This window comes from Magallana gigas, chromosome 5, assembly GCF_963853765.1.
Source record: "Magallana gigas chromosome 5, xbMagGiga1.1, whole genome shotgun sequence".
NCBI lineage: Eukaryota > Metazoa > Mollusca > Bivalvia > Ostreida > Ostreidae > Magallana > Magallana gigas.
Window position 1 is genome coordinate 24718303 of NC_088857.1, and position 21685 is coordinate 24739987.

The 21685-nt window shown below is 33.9% G+C and overlaps 1 protein-coding gene across 5 annotated transcripts in view; it reads right to left on the reverse strand.

Annotated features, from left to right (window-relative positions):
- Positions 1 to 21685, reverse strand: part of LOC105335326 (signal transducer and activator of transcription 5B) — a 179915-nt gene that overhangs the window by 77866 nt on the left and 80364 nt on the right. For all 5 annotated transcript variants that reach the window (XR_010714000.1, XM_066084668.1, XM_066084669.1 and 2 more), the window contains 4 exons: positions 20591 to 20671; positions 20182 to 20263; positions 6533 to 6690; positions 5017 to 5171 (listed from right to left, as the gene is read on the reverse strand). Coding sequence is in view for 4 of the 5 variants with exons in the window: in XM_066084668.1 (XP_065940740.1) it covers positions 5017 to 5171; positions 6533 to 6690; positions 20182 to 20263; positions 20591 to 20671 (476 nt within the window). In the remaining variant the exon portion in view is untranslated. The remainder of the gene's footprint in view (positions 1 to 5016; positions 5172 to 6532; positions 6691 to 20181; positions 20264 to 20590; positions 20672 to 21685) is intronic.

The following is a 21685-nucleotide window of genomic DNA, read 5'->3' on the forward strand; positions in this document are numbered from 1 at the left end:
CTGTGTAAAAATTTCAAGCATCTGCGGTAAACAGTTGCTGAGAATTCTTTGACGGAAATTTGTTTGAAAGGTTTTGCTAAAAATAAACAAAGTCGTCATTTAACAGGAAGTTGACGTCTGATTGGTACAAAAATATATCCCACGATATGGCATGCCTATACAAATACTGTGTAAAAATTTCAAGCATCTGCGATAAACAGTTGCTGAGAAATCTTTGACGAAAATTTGTTTGAAAATTTTGGTTAAAAAATAAGCAAAGTCGTCATTTAACAGGAAGTTGACGTCCGATTGGTACAAAAATATTTCCCACGATATGGCATGCCTTAACAAACACTGTGTCAAAATGTCAAGCATCTCCGATAAATAGCTGCTGAGAAATCTTTGACGAAAATTTGTTTGAATATTTTGGCTAAAAATAAACAAAGTCATTATTTAACAGGAAGTTGACATCTGATTGATACAAAAATATATCCCACAATATGGCATGCCTAAACAAACACTGTGTACAAATTTCAAGCATCTCCAAAAATAGCTGCTGAGAAATCTTTGATGAAAATTTGTTTGAAAATTTTGGCTAAAAATAAACAAAGTCATCATTTAACAGGAAGTTGACGTCCGATTGGTACAAAAATACATCCCATGATATAGCATGCCTATACAAATACTGTGTAAAAATTTCAAGCATCTGCGATAAACAGTTGCTGAGAATTCTTTGACAGAAATTTGTTTGAAAAGTTTTGCTAAAAATAAACAAAGTTGTCATTAAACAGGAAGTTGACGTCTGATTGGTACAAAAATATATCCCATGATATAGCATGCCTATACAAATACTGTGTAAAAATTTCAAGCATCTGCGGTAAACAGTTGCTGAGAATTCTTTGACGGAAATTTGTTTGAAAAGTTTTGCTAAAAATAAACAAAGTCGTCATTTAACAGGAAGTTGACGTCTGATTGGTACAAAAATATATCCCACGATATGGCATGCCTATACAAATACTGTGTAAAAATTTCAAGCATCTGCGATAAACAGTTGCTGAGAAATCTTTGACGAAAATTTGTTTGAAAATTTTGGTTAAAAAATAAGCAAAGTCGTCATTTAACAGGAAGTTGACGTCCGATTGGTACAAAAATATATCCCACGATATGGCATGCCTTAACAAACACTGTGTTAAAATTTCAAGCATCTGCGATAAATAGTTGCTGAGATAAATGCGACAGAAATTTTTGTTACGGACGGACAGACAGACAGACGGACAGACAGACAGACAGACAGACAGACGGACGGACAGACAGACACACATGGGTAAAACAGTATACCCCCTCTCCTTCGGAGCGGGGGTATAATAAAGTATATTAAATATTGATTAAATATTTACCCCAAAATAATGTTATCTAACATTGAAGCGCAATGGGTTTGAGCGTTTACATGTCTGTAAGAGCATTGGGGTCCAAGGTGTATTTTTGGTAATTTTACAATTGATATAAATGAATTTTCATGGGGAGGGGGGGGGGGGGGGGGGGGGGGGGGTCTGGACCCCTCACTCCCACCCCTTCTCTAAATCTGTGCACACGATGATGTTCGTGTAGGCACACAGAAGCAAATCTAAAACCGGCAACATCCACGGGGAGGGGGCATAATTTAATTTTTAATTTTGTTTGTAATAATTATATAGACCATTATACTTTCTATGACATAAAATGTTAAGATTATTGATTAACTGAAAATTCACTGCAAACAGTTCTACCCCAAATTGCACATAAAGTGCTGCTCATGTCACGATGTGTATTATCATATGGGAAGGGATCTCATCCTTCAGTTATGAAAATTATAAATTTTAATTGTATTACCGGAGCTTGCATATAGCCTTCATTTTTAATTAAACTGGTACAAAACAGTGTTATTTAGGGGCAAACACATGGTGCGGGTATTACTGTCTAATGACAGCATCTAGTTTTTTTTAAGTCCGCAAAATAGAAAAATGTTTAGCAATGAAGTATTTAGTGTTCTAAATGTTTAGTTTCTTCCCTCTTATACTGCATGTATGAGGGTTGGAATATTGTGTTGTAAAATCTCTCTCTCTCTCTCTCTCTCTCTCTCTCTCTCTCTCTCTCTCTCTCTCTCTCTCTCTTAGTGTGTACTTTTGTGCAATTTTTGAATTATAAGAGTTCAATTTGTATGAATTTAATTTATTTATTTTAGATCCATAATTTTAATAACGATTTTAATACAATGAGTTTGTAAAGTACAAGATGTAATAAGATTTTTCGTTAAAATTTCGACGCTATTTCACATCACACATATTAGATTGGTTATAAAGTAAATAAAGTTGTGTTTGTTTTAAATGCTTGCAAAACGTTACCGGTATTATCTCATTCATCTTTTTCATCAATCAAGTTTTTTCGAACATACATGTATGTGTACCCGGTAAATAATTTCTTATCGCAAGTAAATACTTTGTGAAATTCCCGCATTTATAGAGTGGCTGAATTGTTCTCCGGATCCACGACTGATTATTAAATATATTTGGTGAATTTATTTCAATTTATTTAAGAACAAATGAATTAAAAGGTACCCATTTACATCGAGTTTTCAGGTCACAAAAAATTAACTTCGACGTTGAAAGCCCCAACAATTTTCTGGGTCCGTGCAACTTAAGTCGACATTTATTTTTTTTTAATATGAAAAGGATCTATATGTTTCAAAACTTGTTTAGCCATAATTTATTTATTCCTAAACATACGCTACTTCTATCAACGTCTCAGGTAACGATATCCACGGAGTAACACAGTGGCCACGGAGTTACACAGGCCACCACGGTGCGACGCGGTGCTTTTTCTTGAATTTTCCAATACACATACACAGACCGTTTTCCACCGTGTTTTTTACACGGTGGGTGTCAGGATACTCATGAGCTGTACTGTAGCGCACAGTGAAGGCACTGGAAAATGGGAAAATAAAACATTTCAAGGGACTGAACCCTGGCATCTAACTGCTGTGAAAATATCAAAGCCTTGAAACAAGTAAAATAATCATGCAGAATAATGTACACAGTTTGTTACAGTAATGCATCAAAATTCGAGATTACATATATATCACGATCTGTTAAATTCAATTACCGTATTTCTGTCATATTCATAAATTTATTTTTAATAATTTGTTATTATTTAGGTAGAATTCAATGATTAATCCTCAGTGATACACTGCGCATCATCAGCATTACCTCATGCAGTTTCAAATTGCAGAAAAAAAAACTTTGAAGACATCGACATATTTAAATGTACCGCTGTTATATTGACCTTCAGCACTGGTCCTGTATTTTTTTTTAAACTTTACTGTAAATAAGCTTTTCATGGTACTTTCATCAATAAATTTATTTTCATAAATCAATTATATTGTCTACAAGATAATTTTATTTTATTTTTGAATATTTTATTATATTCAAGTCATACGTAGTTTTATTATTTCATGACGTTACTCAACAAAAATGATGTCTGTTTTACATTTTTTCATCAAAACAGTGCCATATTGTAAACTCCATTTATAAAAAAAGTATGATAGATATCAAAAAAAGAAAAATGGTTATGAAAAGCTAATTAAGATTCTACGGTATATTTCACAAAAATATGGTGATTTTTTATGATAGGGCAATTTTTTATGCTTCGTGGCTCTAGCTCTTTACCTTTTAAATTTAATTTCCATCGGGCACTGTCTCCATTTAAAATGAAAGCGATAAACTAAAATAATATTTAGTGAATTTTTACACCCAATTGTATTCATCCGCCATTTCTTGATTAAGCAAATATATACTGATGCAATGAGTTTTCAATAAACAGGGAGGCAAAGTTGGGTTTTTTGTACATAATTTAGTTGAATAAATGGAATAAAAATCTTGTAAAACTTTTAATACTTTAAGGAACCCACTTCTTATGCGTATTTAGAAGGTGGTGCAGAAGAAAAATCTGGGCGAATGCCAATCCAGACGAGCGCTAAAAGACTGCCGAGCATTAGCTCAAAGCCTTAAAACATGATACAGAACTTTAATAAAATTCAGTTCATGTATTATTAATACTTATACCGAGCGCAGCGAGAGGCGGGCGAAGCCCGCCTCGCGAAGCGAGGATTAATGGTAACACGTATATATAAGAAAATCAGTGAAAAATGAAAGTTGAATCAGGGGTACTAAGGCCAAAAAAAATTTCTTCCAGCCCTGGGCGCCGCCAGTTTGGCAGCCATTTTGTTTTTAAAAAGTTAGCTCGATCATTGATTGACTGGTACTTATCGATGTTTATTGCCCCTAAACTCGATTAAAATGCTCCGGTGTTTCAATAGAATGTAATTTGAATTAAAAGTAATAAAAAAGGACACCAGATAAGTTTCAATAGTGCTTCAATAAAAAAACACGACTAGTTCTATGTATATCTTATCAAATTATCAGATGGAAAATAAAAACATTCACATCAAGGAGCTGATCTTTTAGATACTGAATAAAGTATTCAATTTTATTACCACGGCATTTATATGAATTAAATTGATAAACAATGAGAGAAGAAATAAAAAAAAGTTCGGAATAACGTAACTCTCTTCGGCTATTTCCGAAGACAAAAAGTGTACGTTTTACGTCTGAAACATGACGTCATAATGTAGACTGAGCACGTGACGTTAAGTTAAACTTTGACTAATCATTTGAGTAGGCAACCAGGTGTATCCTCCTGTGTGCGTTTCAAATAAATTTTGTTCTACAAAAATCAAACTGCACTGTGTTAAATCTGCGCTCGGTCCAACGGTCACACCGTTTACATATTATCAATATTTAATGTTTCAATGTTTCCAAAAATCTCTTTTCCCACCATAAAAAGCTTCAAAACTATGTAGTATTTTTAGAGAATATATTATTTTATAACTTATTTAAAATCAACAAGAAATTAAAACCCATCAAATTAATATAGATTCAAATATTCCTCCAATTACATTCTAAAAATTTTTAATACAAACTATAAAATTCAAAGTATATCTACCATTTCTGTAGGTTTTCCAGCAGATTGGGATCGAATGGGGCCCCATTGCCGGCCAGCTGCTGCTTGCGTTTCCAGTCGATCAATTCTTGGTCCACCACCAGGTGGCGCACTTCTTCCAGTTCCTCAAAGTTCTTGCTCAGTGTGTCCGCTATTTCCTGACAACAAAAAGAGGATACATTAATTCTAATCAATGTTTTCAATTCAGACATTCACAGGTTACGGTTCAGTGAAAGAATCATACTTGCCAACTGACCCAATTTCGTCGGGTCACACCCAATTTTACGACCCTTCACCCGATTATTTTTTATGACCCAGCGGGTCATGCTTTTCACCCGATTATTGTCGAACAACCTGAAAATCTCCAGATTTCCGGATTTGGTTCGTAAATTACGTTGCGCGTTTGACTTCCAGTTATGAACCCAAGCTGAGCTTGGATTTACGTAAACAATGCAGATGGCTATAACAAACGTGCAGACACATTAAGTGTTAATTGTTATTGTGAGTTGTTTTGACAAACCGAAGGTTTAAATCAATATGTGTTATGGATTCCAATAAGAAAAGGTCTTCATCGGGGCCAGCGGAATCAAAACCAACAAAAAGAAAACAATATTTTTGTAACCATTAACATATCTGGGAAAATGAATTCCCATTAGTAAAACAAAGTAATCGAGTACAAAACGAGGATTTTTGTGATCTATGTAACGCGCATTTGAATATTGGATATTGTGCCCAAAACGATCTGACTAAACATTCAAAAACGCAAAGTCATGTTTAAATGCTTTTTAATACACAAAAGTCTTCCAAGTCACTTACAACTTTCATGCCATCATTTACAGAGTTCAAAAGCAAGGTTAATGTACAGTAGCAGAAACTCTTTTTGCATTTTTTTTTTAGCTGAACAGAACCTACCATTTTCTGTGTCAGATCACTTTACAAAATTCAAAGTCAGCAACTGTTAGTTAAAATGCTTCTTTGCAATAAAGTATTACACATAAGTTTTAACACATATGAAATGCATGGTAAATATGTCGTGAATGTCGTTACGCGCTATGACCAGATTTTTTACTTTCTAAATCTGGTCATGACCAGATTTTCACATGTGGGAGGTTGGCAAGTATGGAAAGAATCTGTGGGTATACCGTATAAATGAAACCTTACACCCACATCTACACCCTAGCACATAAAAACAATTGGTAATCTTGAATAATAAAAATCCGAAAGATAACTTGGCAATTCAACTCCGAACAATTCATACGTAAATCTTGAAAACCTGTCCCACCTTTTGTTCTAAAGCATATTGAATATATCAGGTTTTGAGACATATCCACCAATATGTGTTGCTAAATGAACATGTACATCTTTTAGTCAAATCAAACATCTTAGTTAAACTCCTTTAATCATTGTACCAGTGATTGTTTTGATATTAAAATATTTCAAACAAAATCTGTTGGGGTAAATTCCAGCATTTCAATTAAATCTAATTTCTTATGGAATTAAAATGCTTCAAGACTCTTACCACTCTAGCATTGATGATGGTCTGGGCTCCCTTTGATAACACGGTCTCAAAGTCCTTCTTCTGTTTATCTAGAGTTTTCCTGGCCTCTGTCACACGTTGAATTTCCTCTGGAGAGAGGGTGGCCAAGTATCTCTCAGACTGTGTCTGGTTAATCTGACCTATTCAGATATGACATATTATATAAGTATTAATTACAGACCCTGAAACCCACTACTACACCTAAACATAGGTAATCATAGATTACTAAGCTCACCGAGACGGAGCATCACCCTTATGAGACATCACCTTCATAAGACCACCTTTATCATTTTATATGAAAATCATACTTTATGATCTTGGATATTCATGGATTCTGTTTTGACAAAATATCGTATATCATCTGATAATTTTTTTTATGATAATCATATGTTCATATGTTAATCAATACAATGATATAAAATTAAATATTGCATCATGTCATATTTCTAATATAATATATATCATATAAAAAATAAAATACCGTAATAAACAATAATGAGATTTGATATTGTAACGTATGATATGACATTGTATTGTGTTATACCTTATTGTATTTGATCACATAATACAATATCATAAAATATAATACAATATAGTATCATATTACAATATCATATTACATAATACATCATAACACTGAAACATGATATTATATTGTATAATATAGAATGATATTGTATTGAATGACACTGAAACATATTTGATACATTATATGATATTATATCATATGATACAATATAATTTGATTCCAACATTGTATCTTATCAAATGATACAACATTAAGTGATATGGTAAAATATTATAAAATACATTATTATATTATACATATTGCATCATATGACACAATAAAATATATTACAATATCATATAATACAATTTCATGTGATATGATAATATATCATAAAAACCAATATCATATCATACAATATCGTATGATACGATATTATATAATATTACAATATCATATAATACAATTTCATGTGATATAATTCTATATTACTGAAACCAATATCATATTATACAATATTGTATGATACAATATTATAGAATATACAATATTGTATCATAGGATACAATATAATATTTTGCAATATCTTATGTAATTGTATCATGTGATAAAATAATAAATTAAAAATACAATATAATATTATACAATATTGTATCATAATATACAATACTATACATAACAATATCATGATACATAATCATATCATAAAATATCAAAAAAATTGATACAATATCATATCGTATCGTATAACTTTTTATAATATAACATATGATATCATATTGTATCATATCAAACAATATTGTTTCATATCATACAATACTTTATCATAGGAATCATGTTATATCATTTATCAACAAACACATCTATCTATCGAGCTGGTTTGAGTGAGGTAGGAGATTTCTTTAGCATCCTTGATAATGGAGATCAGGCTCTGCTTCTGAAGCAACCTCTGCATTTAATTTATAATAAAGTTAAATCAACTATGCAAGCTATCATCTATAAAACATGTGACCTGTTCCTTAAAAGTAAACCTCATCCAGCATCCGAAACCTATGGCCCAGATTCAGCATTCAAGCCCATCAGGTGCATTTGTATCATAAGACGCATCATCCATGCAATTTTGGTGAAGTTTGGACCAGTAATAACTAAGATATCATCAGAGGGCACTTATTTATTAAGCAATTAAAACCTTAACTTCCTCCAGCATCCGCAACCTATGGCTCAGATTCAGCATCCATGCCTGTCAGGTGCATCTGTATCATAAGACACACCATCCATTCAAGTTTGGTGAAGTTAGGACCAGTAATAACTAAGATTTATTTTTTAGCATCCTTGATAATGGAGAACAAGCTCTGCATCTGAAGCTACCTCTGCGATTCATTCATATTACAGTTAAATCAACTATGCAAGTTTGAAACAGTACTATCATCTATTAAACATGTGACCTGTTCCTAAAAACTTAACTTTATCCAGCATCCGAAACCAGATTATGCATTCAAGCCTGTCAGGTGCATCAGTATCATAAGACACACCATCCATGGAAGTCTGGTGAAGTAAGGACAAGTAATAACTAAGATATCATCATCAGAGGGCACCTGTTTCAAAAACTTTATCTAACCAGCTCTTAAAACCTTAACCTCCTCCAGCATCCGAAACCTATTGCTCAGATTCAGCATTCAAGCTTGTCAGGTGTATCAGTATCATAAGACGCACCATCCATACAAGTTTGGTGAAGTTAGGACCAGTAGTAACTAAGATATAATCATCAGAGGGCACCTGCAACAAAAACTTAACCAGCTCTTAAAACCTTAACCTCTTCCAGCATCCGAAACCTATTGCTCAGATTCAGCATTCAAGCTTGTCAGGTGCATCAGTATCATAAGACGCACCATCCATACAAGTTTGGTGAAGTTAGGACCAGTAGTAACTAAGATTAATCATCAGAGGGCACCTGCAATAAAAACTTTAACCAGCTCTAAAAACCTTAACCTCTTCCAGCATCCGAAACCTATTGCTCAGATTCAGCATTCAAGCTTGTCAGGTGCATCAGTATCATAAGACGCATCATCCATACAAGTTTGGTGAAGTTAGGACCAGTAGTAACTTAGATATTGCTATCAATGGGCACCCGCAACAAAAACTTTAACCTGCTCCAAAAATCTTAACCTCCTCCAGCATCCGAAACCTATAGCTCAGATTCAGCACTCAAGCCTGTCTGGTGCATCAGTATCATAAGGCACACCATCCATGCAAGTTTGGTGAAGTACAGACCAGCAGTAATTAAGATACTGCTATCAAAGGGCACCTGCAACAAAAACTTTAACCTGGTCCAACAACCTTAACCTCCTCCAGCATCTGAAATTTAGGACCCAGATTCAGCATCCAAGACTTTCAAGTCCATAAGTAGGTCCAGATGCATCATCCATGCAAGTTTGGTGAAGATAGGACAAGTAATAGCTTAGATACAGGACCTGCAACAAAAACTTTAACCAGGTCCGGACGCCGACGCCGACGCCGACGCCACCGCCGACGCCGACGCCGAGGGTATAGCATAAGCTCTCCTTGACTTCGTCTCGGTGAGCTAAAAAGCGTATGAGAAGTGTATCATATCGAGCGAGAAATGTACCTTACCATATAAAAAATGCATCATATTGTGTAAGAACCGCACCATATCATGTAAGAAACGTATCATATCATATAAGAAATGTATTGTTTCGTACAAAGCGTATGAAAAGCGTGCAAGAAATTTAGAAGTTTTTCTGGGAATTTTACTTCCAAGTACGTGACAAATATTAAGTATTCCGTTGAAAAATACAGCAAAATGGCTTGGTGATTTTATCTCTACAAATGCTTTGGAGAAATACAATAATGATAAATAAAATTGACCACAAAATACAAATGCACTCTTTACAGAAATCTATTTTCAATTTGGACATGCATAATATGATCGACCAATGAGCTGGAATTTCCATCTTTAACCATTAAATATTTATATTGTGCAAACTTGAAAACAAATCTTGCTATATCTTGCATATTATTTGATTTGATTCTGTTTAAAGAAACCAGCATATAAGATTAAGAATACAGTAAAAAAAATCCCCATTTTCACACCTTGCCGCGATCACCTGTTTCACCATACCTGCCCAGGGACATGTGTATACTACTGAGTAGCGGTGTGTGTATACTGCTGTCTCTTTTTCGCGTAATCTCCATTGATTCGGACTTCTTTTTGGGTATTAAACTGCAATTTTTCAATTAGCGAAAACCTACTATCCTTTAAGATTTACAGTGATGATACAGACATGAATTTGTATTAATCTGATTATAAAAGAAAATGTAAAAACACAAACCTCTCCGCATATTTTATTAACTTGAAATACCGGTATATAAAATCACGGAGAGTTGAATTAAACAATATCACGCTTTTTTTATGATCCATGCGAGCACCATGGTAGCGACATTGCAGAAAAAATGCATGTGAGAAATAGTGGAGAAAATGCCCGGTAGATAAAAATAAACTTGCTTTAAATAGCGTACATTTTCTTTCTTCTCTTATTCTAGTTTAGGCCTGACACAGATAAATTCACTGCAATGTACAATGTAATTTAATTTGATATCATGAAATGCAATGTCCTATTTTCTACGAATTCTCAAATAAATGCATGTCAAACTGACTACATATCTAACTAAAGGTACTGTGAGCAAGCTCACAATTGATACCCCCCACTAAGAAAAATTTAATATTTAAACATTTTGAATTATTGGTATACTGGAGCCGGATTTTTTCCGAAACTTTTTTTCCACACAAAAATTTTTTATCGGGGCAGGCCATTTTCAGAGAGACGGGGATGAGAGTCTAAAAATAATTTTATGTGGCCTGAGACAGGCAAGCTTTGTGTCAAGTTTTAGCTTCTGATATTTCCATTAATACAAGACATGACACAAACAGAATTTAGCATTTTTGAAACAATGACCTTGAACTTCCTCAATTGACCTTGGGTCAAGGTCATGACACACCCTTAGGTCATAAGCAATCTTTGTGTGAAGTAAAAACTTCCAATGTTTCCCCATAGGAAAGATATGGACTGGACATGAATTTTGCATTTTTTTTCTGCCAGTGACCTTGACCTTTCCTAAATGACCTTGGGTCAAGGTCATGACACACCCTTAGGTCATAAGCAATCTTTGTGTGAAGTAAGAACATTTAATGCTTCTCCATAAGGAAGATATAGACCGGACACGAATTTTGCACTTTTTTCTGCCAGTGACCTTGACCTTGCCCGAATGACCTTGGGTTAAGGTCATGACACACCCTTAGGTCACAAGCAATCATTGTGTGAAGTAAAAACTTCCAATGTTTCCACATAAGAAAGATATGGACCGGACACAAATTTTGCACTTTCCCTGCCAGTGACCTTGACCTTTCACAAATGACCTTGGGTCAAGGTCATGACACACACTTAGATCATAAGCAATCTTTGTGTGAAGTAAGAACTTCCAATGTTTCTCCATAAGAAAGATATGGACCGGACACAAATTTTGCATTTTTTCTGTAGTGACCTTGACCTTGCCGAATGACCTTGGGTAAAGATCATGACACACCCTTAGGTCATTAGCAATCTTTGTGTGAGGTTAGAACTTCCAATGTTTCTCCCTAAGAAAGATATGGACCGGACACAATTGCACTGACAGACGGTCAGACGGACGGACAGACGGACAAGGTGATTCCTATATACCCCCCCCATACTTTGTTTGCGGGGGGTATAATAAAACTACCTCTCTCTCTCTCTCTCTCTCTCTCTCTCTCTCTCTCTCTCTCTCTCTCTCTCATATTTATTTAAAAGGTGAAAAAAGTACTTTTAATGGTGATAATTAATAAATGAGAAAACATAGCTGTTTATTAACACCATTTTCCGACTCAGATGACTTCACAAGAGACCGTGTTAAAAAGTAGGTAGCACATCGCTCTTTATTTCTCTTTTTTTTTCAGAATTCTAATTTGTAATCTTTGTGTGTGTTATAAATATTAGAAAAAAAGAAGTGTTTGTAAGAAGAAACCCTACTAGAGTAAACAGATACACAGATTTTTTATTTTATTTTTATGTCCCTATTCCTTCCTCTAAAAAGGAAAGAAAAAATAATTGATATATAAAACCAATTGGTATGTAAAATTAAAATGTATTTTTTTGAGAAAATCTGGGGGACCACGGATTTGGACGATACCCATGGACACCCAATGCGCAGTTTAACCTAAAAACTTTCATAACTTATTCAATTTCTCTACCCCGAACTGTCTATAGCTCCTTCTCAGAATTCCAATTTAAGCAAGCCCAATTGAAGTTTCATCCTAATTTAATTAGTCAGCACGCGGGCCGACTAATTATCTATAGGTAGCATTATCCCATGCAGTATTAATTTTGTAGGCATACAAGTTTTATTTATTTTGATAAAAGATAGCTGTAAACGACATATTGCCCCCAGAAAAGTAGTGATATTTAGTAGTAAATGATATATTTTAAAATAAGACAATTTCTGTGTGTATGGATAATTTATACTTAATCGTAGCTACTTTTTATTCACAGCTGTTACAGGCAAAGAACATTTGGCGTAATAAGTCCCACAAACAGGTACTTTTTCGGCCGAGTATTTGTTTTAGCGAACGTTTAAACTTCCTAAAAAAAATCATACAAGAAGCGTATCGTTTTGTATAAAATACAGTGTGAAAAATAGCGTATCGTATCGTACAAAAAGTGTACCGTACCGTACGAGAAACTCATCGTATCGTACAAACCGTATAGCGTGTGAGAAGCGTGTGAGAAATGTATAGCTGGTGTAGCATCGCGTTTCAGGGTCTGTAATCTTACTATTTAAATCTGTGGAGAGATGCAGCATGCACATAAAAAGGCAATCTCATTGAAAAGAACAATTCAGTGTTTCAAAATTCTGTTGAATCAAAAATGTTAGTTTTCTATTTCTGTGATAGAAAAAATAGAGGTTTATGAACTTCTGTTTCATTTTTGAAGTATTCAGAGGCTCTCCCTGACTATAGCAAAATTGTATTGATTATAAAATTGTATCATCATCTATAATCTTTCTTCTTCTCACTGGATGCATCATTTTAATTTTATCTATAACAGGATAAATGTTGACCATTTTTTATCATAACCTGTTGTATAAATGCAAACATTTCTATTCAAAACCAGAGGCCCATGGGGCCACATCGCTCACCTGAGCAACAATAGGCATTCAAAAGATATTGTGCCATATGGCCCCTCGATAGAATAACAAAAAATAAATATTGTAAAGTATTCGAATTTTACACATATTTTTGCATACACGTAATCTTTGACATTGTACCTTTATGGAATACTAATTTTACCGAGAAAAAGAAAATCCTACGCAAGATATAAACTAAGCATTTGGTAGGGGTACACTATTAACTTCCAATTCCCTATATTTTCGTTCTGCCCCACCCCCTTCCCCCACTTATAAAACAATCAAAATATATGAGTATATGAGAGCATATAGGCACAATTTCTTCCTCAACTACTTACTAGTTATTGTATTTTTTTCAAAATATAATATAATAGTAACTGTTACTGTATTTTATTTTTAAAATCCTGTTGATGTGAAGAAGAAAATTGTACCTCAATGCGCTCAATTCCTCATATTAAAAACATTCAAAAATTTAAATCGTCTTCTCCATTATAACTAAATTACTGTTGTTTACCTAGCGTAAATTTGTGTGACTTATATAATTTTACTCACACTTGATTGATGAATACACTGGAATGAAAAATGTTGTCATGTGACATGTTAAAGAGCTATAAAAATCAATGTTACAGTATTGACAGGCACATCACTCTATTTTACTAAGACCCACCCATTATTTTCATCTTTATTCAAAAATAACAAAAGGCTACAAACCAGGATAATTTTTTGCTGTAAAATTTACTTAGGAATAGCGATAATTCCCTTATCCCCGCAACAGAAATGTGTCAGAACTATGGACACCATTTTAACAGTGTCATTCTTATTAACTCGTGTTTTAAAAAACTATGAAAATGTTGTAGATTTCACATTTATTGTATAAAGAGGTGGCTCCAGAGAGTAGTTACAGCATATCATCCTTTAATTTTTTTGTACAAGTATTTAACATTTAGCGAAACATTTCTAATGATCAACAAAAATTTCAGTGTTGATCGTAGAATTATAACCAAGTTAAAGAGCTCACAATTCTGCTAGGTTTGAGTCATATTTTGCTCACATGAGTTTATTACATTCAGCTTAGGTGGCAGGGGACAGTTTTTTTTATACAATTCATTGTAGCCAAGGGATGCATTTCTTCGGAACTCTATAACTAGAATTTCCTCTGTTCCCATTCAGCACAAATACCTTTAATTCACTCTTTATAAGGCCAATCACCAATTTCTGAAGAAAATTACTAGTCAAAACCTGTAAAACTCTCTATATACTGGTTTTTAGGAGATTTTGACCCTTTCATATTTTGCTAATTTTTCATGATTTTTCAGCTTTTTAGACCTCCCCCAGGTAATTCCCTGCAGAGGGTTGACCCTCCGTATCGCATGCATGTTGCACTATCACTTGTCAGAAACTTACCGGTGTATAGTTTACAATGTCCCATCCACCCACTTTTCGTGTTATTTTACCTCCCGTCTTGCAATTTCACTGTGTAAAGTCAAAACAACAGTCATCGCCGCAGGTTTCGCATTTTACTTCTGATTCTCATGTACCTAACATAAGGGGCCTACATATTGCATATCAATTTCAACAAGAGACACCCCTCTAACTAATGATAATCATTAAAAATCATTTCATGAATTTTAGCAATACTTATAAGCCTTCAAGTACAGCAACTCTCAATTTTACAAAAATATTGACGGGTAATTTATCGGAAACTGTCCCTTGCTACCTTAAGATTTTAAACTTGGTATTTCCTATTCAGCATTTAAAATGGAAAAAAAGAATAGCCTCAGATCTGTGTACAAACATAGAATTGTGAGCAAATCTCCGTATCTTGCTTATAATTCGAAGCTTAACACTCAAATATGGTTAGTAAATAGAAATTGTAAACAATTAAACATAAGAAACATGCACTTTAACAAATAAAGAGAACAATTTATTTTTCAAAATGAATCATATACATGTATATACCTACATATTTCTGTCAGCGATATTAAACTCTTTTTAAACTAAATAAACTCGCGAAAATGCTGAGCATCTCAACAAAACATATTGCATTAATTAATCTACCATTACGCAAAAGATCATACTAAATTACAGACAGAATGAATTGTATTTTAGTACTTTGTTAATACATCAGATTTTGCTTAATTTGCGCAGGTAAACAGTCAACTGCTTGATTTACCGAAGTCTCTGTTTGATTTGATACGTAAAAATTACAAAATACAGGTGATAATTCCCAGGTTACAAAGCAAAAATAATGGAAACGAAACGAAAATCAAAACAAGCCAACACCACCGTCATATGTGAAACTGTCAACGCCTTGAAATATTTAACCTCAATTTAATTCACAAAATCGACACCAAAGTATTTTGCATGTTTCAAAGATTCCCTTTGTACGTAAACTGTTGCACAACAAACAAATTCATCTTTGTCAGGTCGACCCGTTTATCATGTCATGGCTGCTTTAGAAAAGAACCTCGTTTTAGAAGTATGGAATATGAGTCTTGGTAAAATGGGTAGGCAAACCCAGGCCGTGGCAAAATAAAAGCTGGGGCAGATCGGCAATCGGCAATAAATTCAAAATTACACATTGTTTTGCAGCAATATTTACAGTGAATACAAACATACTGGTCTGTAACATTTCCTGAAAATTTTAATGAGATTGGCAAATTAATAACTGTCAATCTTTTGTTTTGTCCCGGCCCGGGTTTGCCTACCCATTTTACCAAGACTCATGGAATACCAAACCTGAGCTACAGTACCATCAACGCGGATCCCGTATTTGACCGCGCTCCCCCCGCGGTTATTTAATCCTTTCCGCGTTACACCATCGCGGTCAATTCATCGCGGTCCTCGCTGCAGCCATGTTTAAACCGCGGCGGTGTGACCTACCGTTGAACAAGGTGATCGGAGATTTTTACCTGTATGCTATTAGACAATAAGATAGCCACCTAACACTGAGAGTCATTCTATACTGGCCATGTCTGATGTATTGTTTCCATTTCACATATTAAAATGATTACGTATTTTTAATGCACGTTTTCAAAACTCCTTATCAATTATTTTAGAGATATTTTAATTAAAGAATCATCTGCACCCGTCATAATTTTCATGTAACTGTTGATATACCTATTATTTCAAAAAATATTTAATCATTTTTATAATGTAATCTACATGACGGAGAGGGTTAGAACTATACTATCTTATTTTTCGATTTTTTAATGATTTTAAACATTTCCGACTACAAAAATGTTTTAATTCTTATTAGTTTTTAGCTCGTTTTACGGCACTCTCTCGATGCTCAAGACAATTAATCTAGTCCGTGACAGGCACATGCTACACGGAGAATGTTTACCTACGGTCAACATGATATGAAAATTTTACTCAACTCGTAAAATACTAAATTATATTGACATAATTTTATGTGAGTTCAATATGAAGCTACAACACAAATGTACATGTAGTATCAGCTGCGAATACCGTTTTTCGTAACCGCCCCCTCCACCTCTTCAACGTTTTAATGACTGTGAAAATACAAGTAAATTGTACTTGACTTTAGTCCCAATTGTTTAACACAAAGGTGTGAAACCATCGCATTGACGGGAAATCACTCTACGCCTGAACGCACAGAATACACTGGTACATGTATATGAGACAGGTGGATAATCCGTGTAACGATCGGGAATTTCATCTGTTTTTCAAACAATTTTACTAACAGTAATAACAATAAATAGTTCTTCATTTTACTGGTATCTGTTTAACTGTTAAACGTGTTTAAGATGCACCCCCTCCGCAAAAAACCTAAAACCTTCAATATAGACTAGACGAGAGAGAGAGAGAGAGAGAAAGAGAGAGAGAAAGAGAGAGAGAGCGAGAGACTGTCAATACTCAAGACAATTAACCTAGTCCGTGACAAGCACACGCTACGCGGTGTACGTATACCATACGATCAACAGCAAAATATGAAAATTTTACTTTACTTTAAAAATATAAAAAGATATTGATATCATTTTATGTGTGTTGAATATGAAGCTACTACACATATGTCGTATCAGTAGCGAATTATAACGTTTTTTGTACCCCCAACCCCCTTTCCAACGTTTTAATGACTGTCAAAGTTAACTGTATTTGTCCCAATTGTTTTACACAAAGGTGTGAAACCATCGCACTGACAGGAAATCACTCTTCACTTGAACGCACAGAATTCAAGGGTATGAGGCAGGTGGATATTCCTTGCAACAAGTGACAACTAGGAATTCTACCCGTATATCAAACAATTTATCTAACAGTAACAATATATAATTGTTTCATTTTACTGCCTTCTTAAACTGTAAAAGGTGTTTAACATGTCTCTTCCCCCGAAAAGAAAGAGAGAGAGAGATAGAGAAAATTAATTTTCTTTTTAAATAACGTTGTATACGAACTAAACTTCACAAACACAATGTCACGCATTAAATTAAACACCATAAACAGTGTTAAATACTTGATTGTTAAACAAACTTCTTTTTTTTCCTTTACCTGAAAACTAATAGAACGAAACTGTTTTCCTTTATCAAGGAAGGAGCACGTGGTGCAGCTCGCAGGCTGATTTGATTGACAGATGAAGCACGTGGACTCAGACTGAAACTGCATGATGGATTCAATCACAATGTACCGGTTATACGGTCCCTATTCTTTTATGAATACTAAACTTAGGAAATTTTTATATTAGTATATTTCAAATGAATGCAGTGGCGTCGTGGGGGGGGGGGGGCTAAAGAGCATAACTTTTCTCTCTCTCACATAAAGATCGTAGATAAAATCAAGATCAGCGACACTCAATCAAGAAGCCTCCTCTGTAAGATAGTTGTACGGTTAGACGAAGCTGTACGCAATTTGGAGATTTCTTTTGTCTTGAATAGGTGTGAAAACCCCTAGAGCATGTCGTTTTCTACCCTAGGTTTGTTAATCACTATACACAGGAAATGATCGCGACTTATAATTAATATACACACTAAAGGAAATATGTACAAAAATAGTTGGCATTTGAATTTTTTAAAAGTAACTCGAATTGTATGCATTTAATAACATGTACAACTTCCCATGTTGTTTTGTGATGTAACAACCTCATTCCATTTCTTGTAAAGAAATTTCTATCTTCACGCACACCAGAACGATTAGCCATTGTTTTATGAAAATCACAGAATATACGTGTATATATCTTTTCAGGGCAACACTTAGTTTAAAACTGAATAAAACCCGTGCGATGTGAAGAATCATACAATTTTAATTATGAGTACCTTTTTCCTTTGTGTTTTAATTAGGAGAACTGATTTTCCTTTGAACATTTAAGTGTGAGCATGTGTTTTTATAAGGCTACAACTAGTCGGTATACAGAGCTGGTTGAAATCAATTTTCCGAACAAATTATAAAAATTTTATCAAAGCAATAAATCAATTTTCCGAACAAATTATAAAAATTTTATCAAAGCAATGACGCTTGTTACAGCAATTATAAGGACGTAATTTTCCGTAATATGAGCGATTAAGCCACTTTTAAAATTTGAATGAATTTTTAACGGTTTGATAGGATAAAAAGATAAAATGATATTGAAAATAAAAATATACATACCTGAATATTTATAAAGTAAAATATTTATTTTAAGTAAATAAGTCTCAATAATTTTACATTTTTTTTGTTAGATTTTAAAATTTAATTTAATCGTTTATCAATATATCAATAAGTTAGTAAAGCATGATTTTTCAACCACCTGCAGGCATGGCTCATTTCACCTTGGATTGTACAGATGACAGCTTAAAATAATTAGAATTCAAATATTACCCCAGTATTACCAAATAAACAGCGAATATTTAAAAAAAATATTTACCTTCAAAATATGTGATTTTCTATATAAGGATCATGATTATCTTTATGCATTTGTTAACTTACATTTATGTTTAATGCATGTTATATTCTTTTTAATCGAGGGAGATAACTCATGTTCCTTTCCGATACTTTTTAACACCTGTAATCGATCGTTCAAACCGCGGGGGTGTTGTCATATTGGGTGATTGAACCGCAGGGGCACGCGGTTTTTACCTGAGACAGGTATTTAAACCGCGTTGCAATTTGGACCGCGGGGGTGCGCGGAAAATACGGGATCCGCGTTGACGGTACTGTATAAACTGATTGAAACATGCCTTTCCCTTATTATTATTTTCGTCATAACTCAGATTTGAAACAGAATTTTTGCAATTTATATTTGTCTTTCCATAAGGATTATTTATGCTAAATTACATTGAATTTGACTCAGTAGTTCTTGAGACGAAGATTTTTAAAAATGCACCCCCCTTTTTTTACAGTTTCGAGGTTTTATCCGCTTTGAATGAAGATTGGTCCTTCATTTTTGCAATTTATATTTGCCTTCCCATAAGAATGCTTTGTGTCAAATTTGGTTGAAATTAGCCAAGCGGTTTAGAGAAGAAGTTCAAAATGTAAAAAGTTTACAGACGGACAGACAGACGATGGACAAAATTTGATCAGAATAGCTCACTAAGCTTTCATCTCAGGTTAAAAAAGAGGAAAAATAATTAAGGCATACATGCAGTTTTCAAAAAATGATCTCTACAGACAGAAGAACTTTGTACATTGATGAACAATTAATTCATGCACATTGTACTAACATAATATTAGTACCACATACTACAGTAAAACACGGTTATAGCGAACACGCTTATAATGAATTGACGCTTACAGTGAAGTGAATTTCATTCCCCAAGTCTCTATTTTATGTTGTAAACTTGACGGATATAACGAATTACGCTTATAACGAAGTTAACTTACTCGTCCCTGGGACTTCTTTATAAGGGTGTTTTAATGTACAAAGTATTTCATGAATATTGGTAAAGAGAACGTGAAATCAAATTCTGTCACTTACTGTTGATCTGTAGTTGTTTCTGGTAGTTAATGGTGAACACTTCTTGTTTTTGGGTCAACTCTTTTATCATTTTTTCAGATTCCTAAAATTGAAAAAAAAGATATTATCATCATTTTAAGATACTTTCACATGCATTTTTTTTTCCAAAATAAATATTACATTGGCATAACTAGTCTAATATTCATTTGACAAGTTCAACATAACTCTATAGTTAGTATTTAATTCAATTTTTTTAAAAAATGTTTTTCTTTTTCAAAACAACCCTTTACTTTGTATAAAAAACATTTTTCAAATATTCTACAAAAATCTTATAATTTCTTTTGAAACTTCCATTCCATCTATTTCTAATTACTATTTGACCTGAGGTTTTCATAAGTGAAAAGAAAACAGCAACTGGTATAAAACTTACATTGACTTGCACCGCTACACCATCGATCTTGTTCATAATGTGTTTGTCTTTGTCAAAGGCAGGCATGGGGGCCTCTGTGGGCTGGATTAAATAAATCAAAGCAAAACTAAGAATCTATTTAAGCACAATACATCATCCAACAGGCCACATTGCTCACCTGAGCAACAATAGGCATAATAAAATCAGCTTCATTGAGTCATAATACAAATATCTGGACAATGTGGTATAATACATGTAGATCCTATACAAAAAAATCTGTTTCCCCTGGACATTCTTATATTTATAATCAAGTCCCTTTTCTAACAGGATGATTTCATAGTCATATCGCATTCAGCATTCCAGTTCTCAAAAAACCCCTTAACAATTGTTTATATACAGGATATAAACCTACATCATACTCTGGACCCCTTGTGAGGCCCAATAATCGTCCAAAGTTTAACCAATTTTAAAGAATCAGCAATATATAAAAATGCTTGAATATAAGTAAAAGCATATTTCATAGTTATGGCTATTGATGAAAGGACAAAGCCTAAATTCGAAATAGCTAGTAAAGATTTTGAGATTATCGCGAGTACTTCAATATAACTGTTATAAAAATAACAAATTATCACCTTTGGGGACCGATCAGTGGCTTCAAAATAAGCCAATTTTATTATATCCGTTAAATCAATGCAAAGAATATGAGAGGCAAAAACTAGGGATTACTACTTGATGATGCTTCCAAACAAGTTTCAGCTTTCCTGCCCAAATGGTTCTTGAGAAGATAATTTTTAAAGATTTACTCTATATATTCCTATGTAAAAAGTCGACCCCCCCCAACACCCAACACCCAGTTGTGGCCTCACTGAACCCCCGAGGATCATGATTTTCACAACTTTAAATTTTCACTACCTGAGGATGCTTCCATATTAGTTTCAGCTTTCTTGGCATAATGGTTTTTGAGAGGAAGATTTTTCAAGATTTACTCTATATATTCATATGTAAAAATTCGTCCCCTCCCCAATAGTGGCCCTACCCTACCCACGGGGTTCACGATTTTCACAATTTTGACTCTACACTACCTGATGATGCTTCCACACACATTTCAGCTTTTCT